This window comes from Elgaria multicarinata, chromosome 3 (genome assembly GCF_023053635.1).
Source record: "Elgaria multicarinata webbii isolate HBS135686 ecotype San Diego chromosome 3, rElgMul1.1.pri, whole genome shotgun sequence".
In the NCBI taxonomy this organism is placed as follows: domain Eukaryota; kingdom Metazoa; phylum Chordata; class Lepidosauria; order Squamata; family Anguidae; genus Elgaria; species Elgaria multicarinata.
Window position 1 is genome coordinate 87,047,156 of NC_086173.1, and position 16,883 is coordinate 87,064,038.

Genomic DNA, 16,883 nt, shown 5'->3' on the forward strand with positions numbered 1-16,883 from the left:
GGATTATTCAAAAGTTAAGCAACTCTTGCATAACCCCACTATTAATAGAAGGTTATCAGAAGGTTGTTTAACCCTCTAATAACCTATGATGGCCGGGCTACATATTCAAAATAGCAACCACACGCACCTCGCATGCACTGCAGCTCACTGTGGGTTAAATAACTCATCTGTGTCTTAGTCTAGCTCAGGTGTGGGCAACACACAGCCCACATGTGGGTGCGAGTTAAAAAAGCTTTAAAATAGTGCTATGGAGCAGATTACTACTGAATACAGTGACAAATTAAATTTTTAAAAAGTAAGTATTTCCTCCACTCTCTTTTCCTCATGCATTAGGGATGTCAGAGAAATCTGCAATTGACTCACATGAGCTTGGATTTTCGAGTCGGATCCACAGATTCTGCAGCAGACCACCTCTTTCTGAGTCACACAGATTCCATGGACTTGTGGGCTGGTGTGTTTTTTTACTTTCCGGAATTTTACACAAATTTAGTTGTAGAAAAATATGTTAAAAATGCACATTTTCTCATAGGCTAAAGCATGAAAATGTACATTTTGGGGGGACTCATCAACTTTGCTAATTTGCACAAATTTGGAAAACTGGGGGGGGGGGAAATCCAATTCCATCAATGAGTGGATGGAATGAAAGGCACCTGACAATCCATGAAATGCAGATGAATGAATTTTACAGAGTCCACAGATCCCTACTTATTGAGGCCCGTGAGACGGTGGTGGTCTCGGAGGCAAAAATGTCCCCCAGACTACCACCACCCACACTGTTGCCAATCCCTGGTATAGATCTTATCTCATTGGCTCCCTGATGTCCTTGCCTCTTTCTGTTCCTTTGTTGTTGCCACCACTGCTTTTTAATTTGTGGCAAAGACTTTTTTATATATAATATTCCTCTACGAAGTGTCACGTAGATGGATTCTATAATACAAGTATTACATTGTATATGATGTCCAGGATCCATAGCACCACACACTCCGTTTTCATTCTGCACTGGGGCTTTTCAGTGTTAGCCCCTTCTTACTGCACTCCCTCATGACCCTGGAAGTCACTCCTGAATGTCAGGGGCCTTCAAGAGCCACATCCAATGGAAAAGTTAAAAACAAAACACTCCCATGCATAAGAAAAAGCACGTGTGGATCTTAGGATCATAACCAATAATTTTAGAGGAGTTTTAAAAAATCTTATTTTTCTAAAAATATTTACTTCTACCTGGAATCAATGACATGTCAATATGTTTTGAGCAGAGTAATCCATTGATCCAAGGATGTTTTTTTTTACTTGACACTTAACTGCCAAGTGATGAATTACATATTAAATAGCCATCCATATTAAACAGGCATTTTATGTCTTCTCACATCTCAGGTACAGTGTTTTAAGGGAGGCTGTTCACATGTTTGACTGCATCCATATCAATGGATTTATATGAAAGTCTGAAAAGGAGTTAAGACTCGAGAGCAAATTGAGAAATCTAATCAAAGTCAGGGCAGGAAATACAGCAGCATGCTTGACTTGCTCAAAAGTTCTATTCATTGAAATGGTTACTCTGGAGAAAGCTCACACTATAAACTAATTAGGCTACAATCCTATACCCACTCACCTAGGAGTAAACGCCACTAACCACAATGGGACCTTCTTCCAAGTAAACATGCATAGGATTGTGCTGTTAGCAAAGTGCTGGTGCCAAATCTAAAAGGTGGCAATGCAATTAACCTTTGGCTGTTAGAAGAACAAAGAGATTCCAAGTTTTGCTAAGGGCATGGACCCCTCCACACAATCCAGAAATCTTCATTGTTCAGGGCTACTGTAAGCCTTAGCTGTACAACCTGGGATTGTCTTACAACTTTCTTCCATCTACCATAATACCACCCTAATAGAGTGCTAGTCAGGCAATCCACCTATACATTCACACAAATATTTTCCTTGCAAATATTTGATGAATGGCCTTTACTCAGGCTCAAGAAATGACAAGCTAGCATTTTTGTAGCTAGAAAAAAAATTAAGCCTGATCAAGCTGGCTCAAGACTGCTGCTTGTGTTTGGAATTTCCTAAAGAAGGGTAGGCAATTGCATGTTATAAATCTTACTTATTAACCTAGACTCCCTCATGTTGTTTAGTGTTTAAAATAGTCCCTCACATTTTCTATGATTTTCAATTCATTCTGGATATAAATTTAAATGTTATTTATATATTATATAGAGATCCCTTGAACACATACTAGTAGGGGGTCAAACTAAAACCTCTGAACAGTTCCATCTTTTATCTGATTTTCCAGAGCAATGCCAAATAGGGAAAAAAGGAAAGAAGTCTACAAGTGTTTATGAATTGCTTCAAAAAGACCAAGAAATCCTATTTTAAAAACATACACGAATTCACAAATGCATGCAAGAGTTACAAAAAATCCATACATGACCTATTTTACTTATTCCACCTACCTCTTGAAATAAAAGCACTGGAAGAGCACATTCAGAGAAGCAGTTACATTCAGATGTAAAGATGAAGCAAACACCCACAATTTTGCTTCTCTTATGGGAAGTATATAAAATTATTTGGAGGTGGAGAGAAAAAGGCCTCGAGAAAGGAGTGCTATCCAGAAAAACAATTGCCTCTATTTTACAGTACCAAGAATACCAGAATAATACATTAATATGGCATATGTTTGTAATCATATAGATAAGAAGAATATACATTCAACAAGACTTACAATGGCTTTCTTTTTTTTTTGGAAAATTTATATTGACTATGCGTACGTATGTTTCAGACTTCTGATAGAATGCCCATGAACTCATTTGAGCTCGGAGTTATTTTAACTGCTCACCTGATATAGGTCAAAACAGAATAGTTTATAATAATATCTTATATTTGTTTTGCCTTGAGATACAAAGTTGCTTTCATTCTACAATATTAAGCAGACAGTCTTATTGCAACTGAGTAAAATTACAGGTGTTACTTTAGAGGAACATGCAGAACATGGAGTTTTTCTACTTGGTTCCATAAACTTACAAGCAATTCAAGCCCAACAGAAGCAAAAGTTCTTTGCCAATGTTAAATCTTCAAAGCTGATCACCGGCATCCTTCAAGTGTTCCTGTCAAAGCATCAAGGCTGCTGTCTGTGTCTGAAGCCAATGTTTGTTCTGTTGACATGGATGAAATGTCATTGATTGATGATGACTGAGAAGGGCTGGTGTTGCTATTCACTGCTGCATCTGTGCTAAGTAAACCAAGCATAAGAAAATCTGAGGCAAGACATGGTTGAAAACATAGACGGTATTTTAGAATCCATAGAATTCCTTCCCCAAACACAATGAGTTACTTTTATATTTATTAATGGGATATATATGAAAATACAATACAATACAATGCAATATTACAAGCCTTTTCCTTGCACTCAAATTGCTGTGGGCATTGCAGCAATTGGCCTGCCAGTGTTGGAATGAGAATCAGATTTCAGTTTCTTTCTCTGGTCCAAAATGTTACAAAATATTATTTATTTACAAAATTTGTAGACTGCATCATATCTGAAACAGATTCCAGAGCAGTGAACATAAGAATTAAAAAAGTAAAAGATACAAAAATTAAAACACTATTATTTTATTAAAAAACACAGAATGACAATAAAAACCTTGGCTGTCAGTCAAGGAATGCTTCTGGAATAAGAGAGTTTTCAGGAGGCACCGGAAACAACACAGTGTTGGTGCCTACCTGACCTCCAGGGGCACAGAGTTCCACAGAAAGGGGGCCACCACGCAGAAGGCTCTTCTCCTGGTAGACTCCAATTGGGACAGAGGTCCATGTGGAACCATCAAGAACATGCCTTCTGATAACCTCAGTGACCGGACATGTTGGTAAGGGAGAAGGCAGTCACTTAGGTGTTCTGGTCCTGAGTTTAGGGCTTTGTACACTAGTACCAGAACCTTAAACCTAGCCAGGTAAAAAATAGGCAGCCAGTGCAGTTCCCTCAGCAGAGGAGTAACATGCTGAAAAGGGGCAGGTCCTGACAACAGCCGAGCTGCTGCATTCTGCACTAGTTCCAGCTTCTGAAGCAGCCTTAAGGGCAGCTCCACATAGAATACATTGCAGTAATCCAGTCTTGAGGTTACTGACGCCTGTACCACTGTGGCCAAGCTATCCTTGTCCAGAAAAGGTCATAGTTGGAGAACCAGCCAAAGCTGGTAAAAGGCACTCCAAGCCACAATGGCCACTTGGGCCTCCAGCTACAATGACAGATCTAGAGTAGCCCCCAACTACAGACCTGATCTTTTAGAGGGAGTGCAACCCCATCCAGAACAGTCAGTGAGCCTATCTCCCGGACTTGGGAACCACTTGGCTTCCATTTTGCCAGGTTTCAGTTTATTGGCCCTCAACCAGCCCATTATGGAGTTTAGGCATTGATCCAGGACAACCTCTCCTGATTGAGATGTCACCAGGACATACAGCTGTGTGTCACCATCATACTGGTGGCACTTGGTCCAAATCCTCTACTGACCACATCCAATGGCTTCATAAAGATGTTAGACAACATTGGAGACAAGATGGTACCTTGTGGAACCCTATAACTTAATTGCTCGGGACCCAAGGAATGATCACCCAATGTTACTCTCTGAAATCGGCCATGCAGTTAGGACCGGAACCACTATAGCCTCTGATACTCATCCCACAAAGTTGATCCAGGAGGATACCATGGTCGATGGTATCAAAAGCCAATAAGAGATCAAGCAGAATTAAGAGGGTTGTACTCCCATCCCCCTCTTGATAAAAGTCATTCATCAGGGGGACAAAGGCTGATTCGGTCTCGTAACGAGGTTGAAACCTAGATTGGAATGCGTCCAGAAAATCAATATCCTCCAAGAGTACCTGCAGTTGTTCTGCCATGACCATCTCCAGTATCTTCCCTAAGAAAGGGGTATTTGCATCTGGGTGCCAGTTGTTTAATACATGGGGTCCAGAGTGAGCTTCTTCAGGGGTGGTCGCAGTATTGCCTCCTTAAGGACAGCAGGGACCACCCCTTCCTGAAGAGAAGCATTCACCACATCATGAACCCACCTAGTCAAACCCCCTTGGCTAGCATTTATTAGCCAAGAGGGACAAGGATCGAGAGGGCACGTGGTTGGTCGCATTGCTGCAAGTACCTTGTCCACGTCATCAGGCTGCAACAACTGAAACTGATCCCACAAAATCAGGCACATAGTAGCATCAGACACCTCGACTGAAACTGTGCTAGCAAAAGCATAAATGTTGCTGCGGAGGCAAGCAATTTTGTCCTCAAAGGATGATGCAAAAAGGTCACAGCAGGTCTTTGAGGAGACTAGGACCCCATTTGCTGGAGAGTGTTAACAACCCCTGGACCACTCAAAAGAGCTCTGCTGCACGGCTACTTGAGGACACGATGGAGACAGCAAAGTAAGCCTTCTTTGCTGCCCACACTGCCACACAATAGGCACGATTATGTGCTCTACAGTGTGCTGGGTCAGCTTCGCTTAAAGACCTGAGCTGTTTGTGCTCTAGCCAACGTCAAGCCTGTTTCACTGACTTCAGCTCCCCAGTATACCAGGGAGCAGAGGGGACTCCACAGCGCCAGAAAGGGCACTCAGGTGCAATCAAGTCAATGGGCCTCTGCATCTCTCTGTTCCACAGTGAGGCTAGGGCCTCAGCTGGATCATCAGCTCTCTCCAGTGGAAAATCCCCAAGAGCATTCAGAAATTCATCGGATTCCATCTCCTGGGGCGGAATACCCAAATGGGTCCCCCAGCCCTAAAGGAGGGAAGTAACTCTCATTACTCCAAAGAGAATACAGGCAGACTTCTGGTTTTATATTTTGAAAGCAATATTGTCTGCACTAAATTTTCACAAGAGAAATACCAAACTGTACTTACTTTCGTACTTTCGGTAACTTCGTACCGAAAATCACTCTCTCACTTTTGGATTTGAGCATGAGTAAATTGCTCATTTGACCTTCCAGAATTTGGCACATGAGATGTTCCTTCTCTTCCCCCCAGGCAAACTTTTTGCCACCAAACATATAGGCAAGGACAGCATCCCACTCATTCAATTCCTACCCAAAGCCCCAGCAGCAGAGCAGATGAGAAGGTTGTGTGACTGCCCATAGTCACTTGGAACAGTAGTTACTGATGAATGCAACTCTTCATTTTTCCAGCTTCTGTGCAGTCCCATACATGGGAGACTGAAGAGCTTTTACCAAGAGGAAGATATCGAATTTAATCAGGCAAAAATACTCTACAGAACCTCTATATCAACAGCAGCCTCTTTCATGGCATCAATGTCCATAGCATAGTGCTGCCTTGCAACATCTGACATTTATGTACAATTTATTTTTTCAGGGTCACATAGGTATAGGCGCTCATGCAGTCTTCCCCATTACATGCCTTGGAGTGCAAGACAGAGAGTACTTCTTTTCATAATTGTTATAGAGCATCCCCTGCCTCCTTTACATCTGGAAGGATAGGGATGCCTTTCCCTATCACTTCTATAGGTGCAGAGCTCTTTCAAAACTGAATTAAAAAAATTCCTATAGCACTAATACAGCGTAAGCAAACTGGTCCTCTCCACATGTTTTGGACTACAACACTCATAGTCCCCAACCATGGTACATGCTGGCTCAGGCTGATGGGAAATGTTATCCAAAACTTCTGGAGGGCATTAGCTTGCACTCCTTAGTGGAGCAGGTAGGCAATCACACCATTTTTGTTCCTCATCATGATGGATCTGCCTGCTGATGGGAAAAAGTATGCCCATCCTTACCACATACAGATGTCACTTAGACCTTCCTGTTTTCTTCTGACACCTTAAAGAAATGGAACACAGAACCTCTGTTTGCCACTGCTAGAGCAACACCAAAATAACACTGAATACTTTTTCCTATAATCTAGCACTGCAGCCCCAAAACATGTATAAAGCTAAGCTGTTTCAGTCCCTTTAGGGAAATAAAGTATCACCCCACTCCCAAGCTTTACTCTTTCCTTTCAAGCTGAAAATTAATGTCAGATCCCCTATTCTTCAGTACCTCAGTTCTTTTGTTGCTAGGTATTTGCACAATAATTTTGATATTGTGAAAATTGCACTAGAACAGGAATTTGGATGACAGAACTTACCTGGTATACTTCCACTTACATTACAATGGATTTAACAGCTCATAAACAGTTCTTGAAAACAAAAACAGACTATTACATCAATGACTAACCTGAAGGCTGTTCTTTTACTAAACCATTCTTATTTCTTTCTTCCCAATCCATTACTTCTTTATATATTAGTTCTGTATATATAAGAGGAGGAGCGGGAAGAGAAAACATTACAAGGGTGCTTTCATCTTTTTAAAATCTTGGAACATTTAAGACAGTCTATATCTAGATTTTCATTATCATATAGTTCGTCATCAGAACAGACATCTATTTATTTATTTATTTATTGCATTTATACACATGAAATTGAATAACACATATTCTCCCTCCTCATACTTTTGTCCCCATTTCTCCTAAACCAATCTTCAATTAGCCATATAAAAAACACAGTCATCTTTCTGTCACAGTAGTATTTTATTTTATTTTATTATTTACTTAAGACTTTTATAGGCCACCCTATAACAAAATATTCTGAGTGTATTAACCCATAGTAGATCTTGGTTACCTTTCCATTCTTCAATGGCATGTTCTCTTTCTTCCAACTGTGCATCATAGATTTGAGGTGGGGGCTACAAAGAAAATAAGGTTTAATATAAAATTCTTCCACTACATCTAGTTTTATTGAACTTCTGTGGATATACAAGAGCTAAATAGGAAACAATTATTTATGTATTTATTGAACTGGAGAAAAATACTTTGGAACGTTCTCATGTTTAAACTCCACCAAAATGAATGGGAGCTGCAAAAAAAATGGCCATGTCTCAGCATGACTTTCCATCATGCCTGTCAAAATTAAAGGTTTCATATAGTACAGAGATTGATTTGTATTTCCATACCCAAATTTCCCATACAAAACGCAGTTCACACTGCAGCTAAAGCCAATCTGCTTAAAAACGTCACCTCAGACATCATTTTAACCTAAATCCAGTGCTCAACTGCATACAAAAGCTTTGGCTCTATTAATTTACATGCAAACACGTTGCACTTTTACATGTTTAAAAACACCTCCCCCGTTTTTTTCCACACAAAAGAAAAACTAGTTAAAAAGAGCAGGAAATCCTATTATTGCTACTGCTTTTGGATTTTTGCTGGACATGCTGGTTCCCAATCACAGCTACACTAAAATCCATATTTCCATTACTTTTAATATAGACAGCTCTCACCTCCACTACAGGGGAGAAGAAAACATAGTTCAAAGGAGGCTAGAAGATGGCACCCAGTGTGAGTTAATTACAAGTCTGTGCTTCCCCCGCCCCCAAAGATTTGCTTCTTTGCTTCTCTGATCAACAATTTCCCCCTCTTTCCTCCTTCCAGGGATGATTCTTTAAAAAAAAATGCTGGCAAGCTCTATACACATGTAGAGACACCAAGATGTTAGGAATCAAGCAGCACTCTCTTGTACTTTTCTGGATAACTACAAAATACAGGTGTTCTCCAAAGGACTAAATGGCAATGAGTTAGATATCTTATTTTGATTGACCTTCATAAAGATAACTAATGATACAGCCCGAAAAAACATACAACTGCTGAAACTTTTTTTTTAAGAAACCCAAACCTAACATACCTGAAATTTTTCAACAGCAACTAACCCTCTTTCCTAATAAAAAGTGAAAAATATTTTTTTTAAGAACTATCCAAGCATTTTACAGACTGCAGTGTAATTACTGTAGTACTGTGAATAGGATTAATACTTTGCCTTCTGCATATGGAAGAGCTCCTTCCATTCACAGAAGACTTTTAATCAAGTGGAAGGGTACTGCTGACAGAAAAAAGGGGAAATGAGTTTTGCCAGTTCCCCCCTCCCCATACAGATCCCACTGTCACCTCCCACAATGTTCTTGAGAGTCCCCCAACCCACCAGAGCAGTTATCAATGTGAAGAAGGGACTGTAGAAAGAAGGGCGAAATGGACAAAAGTTGCCTCCCACCTCCCAGCAGTGGGAGCCATTTATCTATAATATTTTCTAATGTGAGAAGGAGAATTCTAAAATTTCCTCTCCCTCTGAGCTGGGCAGATCTTTGGAATACACCTGACAAGGGCAATGGAAACAAGAAGAGAGATTGCTAAAAATGCAGGTGGAAGAGATTGTTTTACCCCAAAGGATCAGGTTGCATGTTGTGGAAGAGGCTGTACTACCCTAAAGATCAGGTTCATATGTTTGGAGTACTCTTGGATCCATCACTGTCACTCGAGGCACAAGTGGCCTCAAAACAGCTTTTTTCAGCTTAGGTGGATAAAGGAACTATGACCCTATAGACAGCCTTGCTACAATTATCCATGCTCCGATAACTTCCTGTTTGGATTTACTGCAATGCATTATACTTGGGAGCTGCCTTGGAAAATGGCTTCGAAACTTCAGTTAGTCCAAAATAAGGCAGCAACGTTAACTGGGACTGACTGATATAATCACATTACACCTGCACTGGTTTCCTGTATATTTTTGGGCTCAATTTAAAATGCTGATATTAACTTTTAAAGCCCTAAATAGTTTGGAGCCATCTTAACTGAAGGATCATATTTCCATCCATCCATCCATACATACATTACTCCTTTCGGCGCCTCCTGAAAACATCTTTAGTCCAAGAAGCCTTTCTTTAACATGCAGCCTTGGATTTCTGTGTTGTTGTTGTTTTGCTTCTTTTTAAATTTTGTTTTAACTGTTTTATTCTGTTTTTATTTTTATTTTTACCTTGCACACCGCTCCGAAATTTTTTCAATGAGGAGCAGTATATAAATATTCTAAATAAATAAATAAATAAATAAAAATACATACATACTGTACATACATACCTGGACTTCAAGATAATCTTCTCATGCCTTGCTCCCAGCACCCCACCAATTGAGGTGTGGTGGGTGGCTACTACAGAAATGGCCTTTTCAGTGGTGGCACCCTATTTGTGGAATACCTTCCCCAGAGAGGCTCACTTTGCACCAGGTGAAGACCTCTTAATTTTCCCAAGCTTTTTAATCTTAAAATGTTGCAGTGCTTTTTAAATTCATTGCACTAATATTATCTGATATTGTTGGCTTGTCTTCTGTTTTAGACTTCATGTTTTGTGTTTTGCTTTTACTTCTTTTTTTACACTGTAAACTGCCTTAGAGAACCTTGATTATTGGGTGATATATACATACTGTAAATTAAAAATTAACAAACAAATTTTAAAGGTAAACTTACTGCTTCAGCTTCAGCTGGGTCATACCAAACTGTGATATAAGGATGACGCAAAGCTTCATCTACTGAAATTCGTTTGTCCGGATCTACTACTAGCATTTTTGATAGTAAATCTCTAGCTTGACTGGCTAGAAAATGAAAGTGGTGGGGGGAGATGTTATTGTTAGCATCTAAAACCTTGGAGCAAAAAGATAAGGTACAAAATGCATATTCATAGCAAAGGCATTCGAGGAATATCTATTCTTATGTTTGCAATTAAGAGGGAACAAGGAATATTGGATCTTGGAACTAACACAGTATCAGATAAGCAAGATACAAACAACATGCTTCTGATAAATACCATATTAAAAAATAAATATTTGCATTTATGTAAGTGACAGACAGTACCAAATAAAATATGGCATCAATTAAAAATATGTTGTTTTCGGTATAAAATGGTTTCCATAGTACTGCTTTATTCAACATTTAAGTTGCAATTCATATTATTGAATTTTGAAAGTTTGATTTTTAAAGTCTGGAAGTTGAATTCTCATACTGCACTAGTAGCACAAATCATTTTGCTCACTTCAGGTGGATTCAACTGTACCTTGACTCAAACGTAAATAAAAAACAACTGAACGAAAAAGAGAAACACATTCATTGATTGGTTAACTCATATAGTTAGAAGTTAAATACCCCAAAGCAAGAAAATAAACTACTTGTGCTTCAAGAACTTGGATGGTAATCTGTGTTGCAACCTGAGGTAGTAAAACCTCTACAAAAGTGATACCTGCTTAACAACCTTGAGAAACATGGAAATATGGAAAAAGTATTCTGCATATTTTGAAATGAACAGATGCTTATTAAAAGATACACACACAAATGAAATTAAATCTTACTTTTTAATTTGTCACGATCAGATTCTGATGGAAATATCCAGTCTGGAAAGAGCTCTTCAAATTTGATACCTGGATATTTTGGCCTGTTTTCTACATAGTTCCGCACAGTAGGCTGTAATTTTTTCATGAAGTCTGCTGATGGTGTGCCTAACTGTTCAATAACTTTGTTCCACTGGTCAATATCTGCAAACCTTCCATTTAGGAAAATAAATTATTTCCCCCCCCACACACACACACACTGCAAATCTGTAGAGCACAAAGATTGGGAATATACAACAAATAAAGTACAACAGTATTGTTATTTCAGGACAGTATAAAACCACAAATGTTCTCTATATAGTTTTTGGAGAAAAATACACATAAGGGTGAGCAAATTTCTCAGATTCGTTGTGGTTTTGTCGGAAATACATTGAATTGGATCCACCTAAATTTTTGCATAAGAGGGGAACCTTTTCAATGGGGGCTATGGGAGGCAAGGTTTGGGGAGGTCAGCTTCCATTAGCTCTGTTAAACACACATTTATCTGGAACCAACTTTCTAACAGCATATGCATGTGTCAATGCATGTTCACTCAGAAGTAAGTTCTACTGTGTTCAATTAGGCTTATTCCTTAGAGTGTTTAGTATTGTAGCCTAAAACAGACTGAGAATTCACTCCTTCCTAAAGTAAAAGTATGGTATAGTACAGGGTTTATGGTGTATTTCTGGAGAAGTATCCAAAGCTATAATGACTAAATGCTATAAACGTTGTCAAAATTCAAATACATTTACAAATATTTCCAGTCTGATTTCATATTTATGGATGGAATACAGGACAATATTATGAACAACTGAACAAGGCAGGGTTACCTGCAAGAATTGTCTTCCAATTGGCTCTCTGTGCAGACCTATATTCAGGAATGTGCCTCTAAAATCTACAGCAATAGAGCCTTTTAAAATGCTGTGAAGAGACTAAAGTGTATATCCACTCCATTAAGCAACACAAACCTGGGTCTAATGGCACTCATTGAAAAGTAATGCTCAATGCCCTTCATGCTCAGTTCCCTCTTACTGTTGTGGAGGCAGCACCATAATGCAAGAGAACATTCCCCAGGGAGAAGAAATGCACAGAGGTACTTGGAAAATTATAGTTACATATAAGCTGGTGTTTTGTTTTTTTAAAATCTCCTTAGGATACAATCCTATGCCTTACGCCAGGTGAAGCCCTTCTTATTCGCCCAGTATTTTAACAGTTTATCATCTTAGTCTTTTAACTTTGCTGTTTAAAAACTGAATTTTAATTCTTGATTTTAAATCTGCATAAATCTCTCCATTGCTGTTCAGTTTTACCCTGGTTGTGCTTTTCTATTGTACTTCCATATTTGTGTTTTTATACTGTTGTTTTGTTTTATGCTTTGATTTGTATTTGATGGTTTTGACTTTTATGAACTGCCCAGAGTGCTTCAGCTACTGGGTGGTATAGAAATGCAATAAATAAATAAATATTTAGGCATGCTCTCTGGGGAACGGTGGGATCTGTAGGACTTTTTTCTATCTAAACATCCATAGGATTGCACCTTAATCACTTTAACCTCCCTAGCCATACCAGCACATATCTCAGGATTACAATTCTAAAGAAGCTGATATCAGGGATCTGTTTGCAAAACGAGATGGTAAGGAAAATTGATTGTGTTAGTCAATAAGAACTATGGTTTCTGTGCACGTTATAAAGACTCTGGGTAAAATCTGACACAAATTCTACTTAGAACAGGCCCAATGAAATGAATGGGACTTAAATTAGTTATGATGTATTTCAACAGGTCTAACTCTAAGTTGAACTTGTGTTGGATTTTACCGTTTCAATGCATTTTTTGGATTGTAACTCTTCAAGAGACAGACTGTTTGCTGAAGATCTACCTGTTTAACTGTCTTTTCAGAGCCAAAACCTCCAGCTCCACTTATGGCATCTGAAAGCTCATATAAATATATTAAAACAACTGAACTAAAGCAGCTAGTCTATATGTGTGTTTCACTTAATCCTTAAACTTCCTTGATGGATAGCTGACCTTTCACATTGTTGGAAATGGAAAGAAGTATTAACTGCCACAATTCAACACATGGGGCAAGTTCACTTATTTTATTTACAATATTTATATACCACTCCCCATTCAGGAATTTCCTTTCCATCTAATGTTTATTTTTCTTTTTTAATGGCTCTTACAGAGGTTTTTCTTCATTTACGGTCTAGCACTTTTCATTCACTTCTATAGAACTTGAGTACTTCGCAGAGGCAGTCGCATCCCCACTTCAATAAACTGTTCTTATTTGAGGTACTCACTGGACAGACTGGGCAAATAACATCACAAAAGTTACCAGCCTGCCAAAAAATAATAATAACTCCCCAAAAACACCCCCACTGTTTTTCATTTTTCTTTTACTAGCCTACACAGGGCTGGCAGAGGAGTGACAGAGCGCTGCATTCTCGCCTGCCCACGGGCCTCTACTTCCCTTGCTCAGCTCCGTCCATTTTCTTCTGCTGCCCCTTACGCCTGGAACGCTCTTCCAGAACATTTGAGAACTACAAGTTCAATCGCAGCTTTTAAAGCTCAACTAAAAACCTTTCTTTTTCCTAAAGCTTTTAAAACTTGATGCTGCGCAGACTTTATACTGTTAGTTTTACCCTACCCTGTGCCTGTTTACCCTACCCTGTGCCTGTTTGCATTCTCTTCCCCTCCTTATTGTTTTACTATGATTTTATTAGATTGTAAGCCTATGCGGCAGAGTCTTGCTATTTACTGTTTTACTCTGTACAGCACCATGTACATTGATGGTGCTATATAAATAAATAAATAAATAAATAAATAAATAATAATAATAATAATAATAATAATAATAATAATAATAGGCTGGGTGCAAAGACGTTTTCCTCCTCTAGCAACATACCTGCATTCTACTCTGTGCACAGAAGAGGGAAGGAGTGTTCCATTCTTCCTCCACCAGCCTGCTCACTCACCTGCATGGAACTGCAGGTTTCCTATGGCCACCAGGCTAATGCTTAATCAATACAAGGTGCACTAGATGTGGATTCAATGGAATCTGATAGCCCTATTCAGTCATTCCATTTCTGGTCATACTCCACACTCGAGGAGAGGGAGAGCTCTAGCCTCAGCCCTTTATCATGCATTGCCATCACCCATCAACTCATAGAGGCCGACTGTCTGAAGAGGAGAAACTCCTGTATCCATGGAAGCACTCCACACAAGCCAGAATGCTAATTTTCAAATCACCTGAATAGGACTGATAGGTTCTTCCACTCTGGATCTCATACAGAATTATTCCAGAGGCAGCTGAAGTAATCAACAGCAAGCTTTTCTACTTAAGCCAAGCTGTAAAACACTGGATGGTCAGTACTGGTCTATAGGACCATATGAAGCTATCAATGCTACTCCCACATTAGGGCTCTGAGGAAACTATATTACTTTTTGGTGGACGAAGCTGTGTCAATACCCTGAGTTATCTATTGTGCTTCTATAGGCTTTACAGAAGCAATTCCATATGTAGAACTGCACAGAGGACATGATGAAGAACATATACATAGAATTTCTTATACAAGAATGTATAAATAATTTAAATAGCTTACTTTTAGTACATCTGCCATTAAGGCACACAGTTAGACATGCTAAGGATTACTTAGTTTTTCCTTGCTTAATCAAATGCAATTTCAATATCAAGTACCATAAAGGATGGAAAAACATCACATGCTAAATTGTGCAAATAAAGACAGATTTTGATCTGCATAGATAAATGTATTTTACTGAAGAACTCCACCAATCTAGAAACAAAGGAGGCATTCTCTTTAGGCAAGTCGCAGTGCAATCCTATACCTGATGTAAGTGCCATGGCACTCAACGGAATTTAGTTCCAGTTGTACAGAATTATAGCCTTAAGAGAGCTTGAGTACAAACCATGTATTTCACCATTAAACTGCAGTACATATTTTAAAAAAACAACTTTGTGAGTTCATGCTCTCTGGTGCCTTCAGAAGTGTTAATGAAACTAGTTTGTCTAAAGGAGAAAAAACATGCCTTTTTGCAAGACTGACAAGTGTCAAACCAGGAAAGACATCATCTGAGGTCTGGTGGGCATTCCTAAAAACCTCAAAAAAATCCAGTTTCCTGTGTGTGTGCACGCACGCATCTATATGAGCGCCCCTCAACTTCTAGGAACAAACAAGCAATAATGATTACATAATGTACACTCCTGGTTCTAGAAATGAATGAGGAAGTGCCTCCAAGAATGGGCATCTCTATATGATAGCTAAAGTCAGAGGATTGTAGTTAATGAAGTTTAAGATGGGGAAATATATTGTTCCCTCTCCTCCCACACTCCTGCTGAATTGAAAAGCCAGAGCTGCGTGAACCTGGTAATTGCCAGAAGGGATGTGTATAACATGTCATGGATACCTAACATCTAGCTAGGTGTGCCAGATCTGAGAGAATTGGCAAACAGAGCACACAAGTCTTTAACATCCAAATCCACTAAGGGGAAACTTTCACAACTATGCACTTTCTAAAGAATTTTTTGTTGTTATTCAGAATTTTATTTTTTAAAACCAGCATATTCACTTGCTAATAACTGTAGGAAAATAACTGGATGAGTATATTTTAAGGAAGATACCAATCCCTGATACACGTAGTAACACTATCAACCATATCCTCACTCATAACGGTCATTTACTCAGGATGCTGCCAGAAAACCACATCAGAGAAGATTTTCAAAGGTGTACTACAAACTGCCAAATAGGATCTTCACAGCTTAAATATAGATGGTGTGGATCCTGGTAGGAGTATGGCAGATAGCACTGGGAAGAAGTTTCAGTCCCAAGATGTTAATTTTTCTGACATTTTAATTTATTTATTACATTTTTATACCGCCAAATAGCCGAAGCTCTTTGGGCGGTTCACAAAAAACAAACATAAGCATTTGCTTAGACCACTATAATTGGACAGATAGATGGGGAAGCCACTCTCCCAGGAATACTCAAAAATAGGATCTATGCCAGGAAGAAAAATAAGTCCGTATGAATACAAGTAACACCTCTGGAAATAAGTTCCATCAAACCAAGACTCGTTCACCTTTATTCTTGAAACTGATAATCTTAGGCTCTCAGATATTTCAGTGTTCCTGAGTCCACTTATTCCAGCTACGAAGACACCAAGGTTAAGCAGTAATATAGAATGACACTATATTTCACTTTTTTGGCTTCCTGGGGTCCCATTTTCAATCTTTTCTTTCTTCCTCTGGGCTAACAGGTGCAATAGGCCAGGCAAGCAATGCTCCCACCAGACCAACTACATGATTTTGCCCACTATTCAAACTACACTGTATAGCCCACTACTTAAGATATTCTTCAGTGCTCACAAATACATTCTTGAAAATCCTCACTGGTCTACTTTATTTGTCAAGTTTTCCCAAGCGCACGCATCAAAGAGTCAGGTCTGACAGGCTCAGCTTGCTGCCACTCTCAGAGTGGGAGAAATACTTCAGATTAAAATGGTGTGTGGCTGCTGTCTCAACAAGGCCACCTCAGCCTTTTACAACACATATTGGCAACCAGAGAGCTGGCCTACTTTTTAGACAACCTTGCTAGAAGAAAATGTGATGCCCAAAGGTAAAAACACAAGTGGGTCAGGGAGGGAGAGAATCTACGAGT

At 39.1% G+C, this 16,883-nt stretch overlaps 1 protein-coding gene across 6 annotated transcripts in view; it reads right to left on the reverse strand.

Annotated features, from left to right (window-relative positions):
- Positions 1 to 16,883, reverse strand: part of MAPK9 (mitogen-activated protein kinase 9) — a 69,438-nt gene that overhangs the window by 26,481 nt on the left and 26,074 nt on the right. For 2 of the 6 annotated variants that reach the window (XR_010025211.1, XR_010025212.1), the window contains exons 9-13: positions 11,193 to 11,375; positions 10,318 to 10,442; positions 7,648 to 7,711; positions 7,205 to 7,276; positions 3,010 to 3,212 (exon numbers count right to left, since the gene is read on the reverse strand). Coding sequence is in view for 4 of the 6 variants with exons in the window: in XM_063120816.1 (XP_062976886.1) it covers positions 3,070 to 3,212; positions 7,205 to 7,276; positions 7,648 to 7,711; positions 10,318 to 10,442; positions 11,193 to 11,375 (587 nt within the window). In the remaining 2 variants the exon portion in view is untranslated. Of the gene's footprint in view, positions 1 to 1,254; positions 3,218 to 7,204; positions 7,277 to 7,647; positions 7,712 to 10,317; positions 10,443 to 11,192; positions 11,376 to 16,883 lie in introns of those variants that run through there. The other 4 variants (XM_063120816.1, XM_063120818.1, XM_063120815.1 and 1 more) reach the window with 4 other exon arrangements.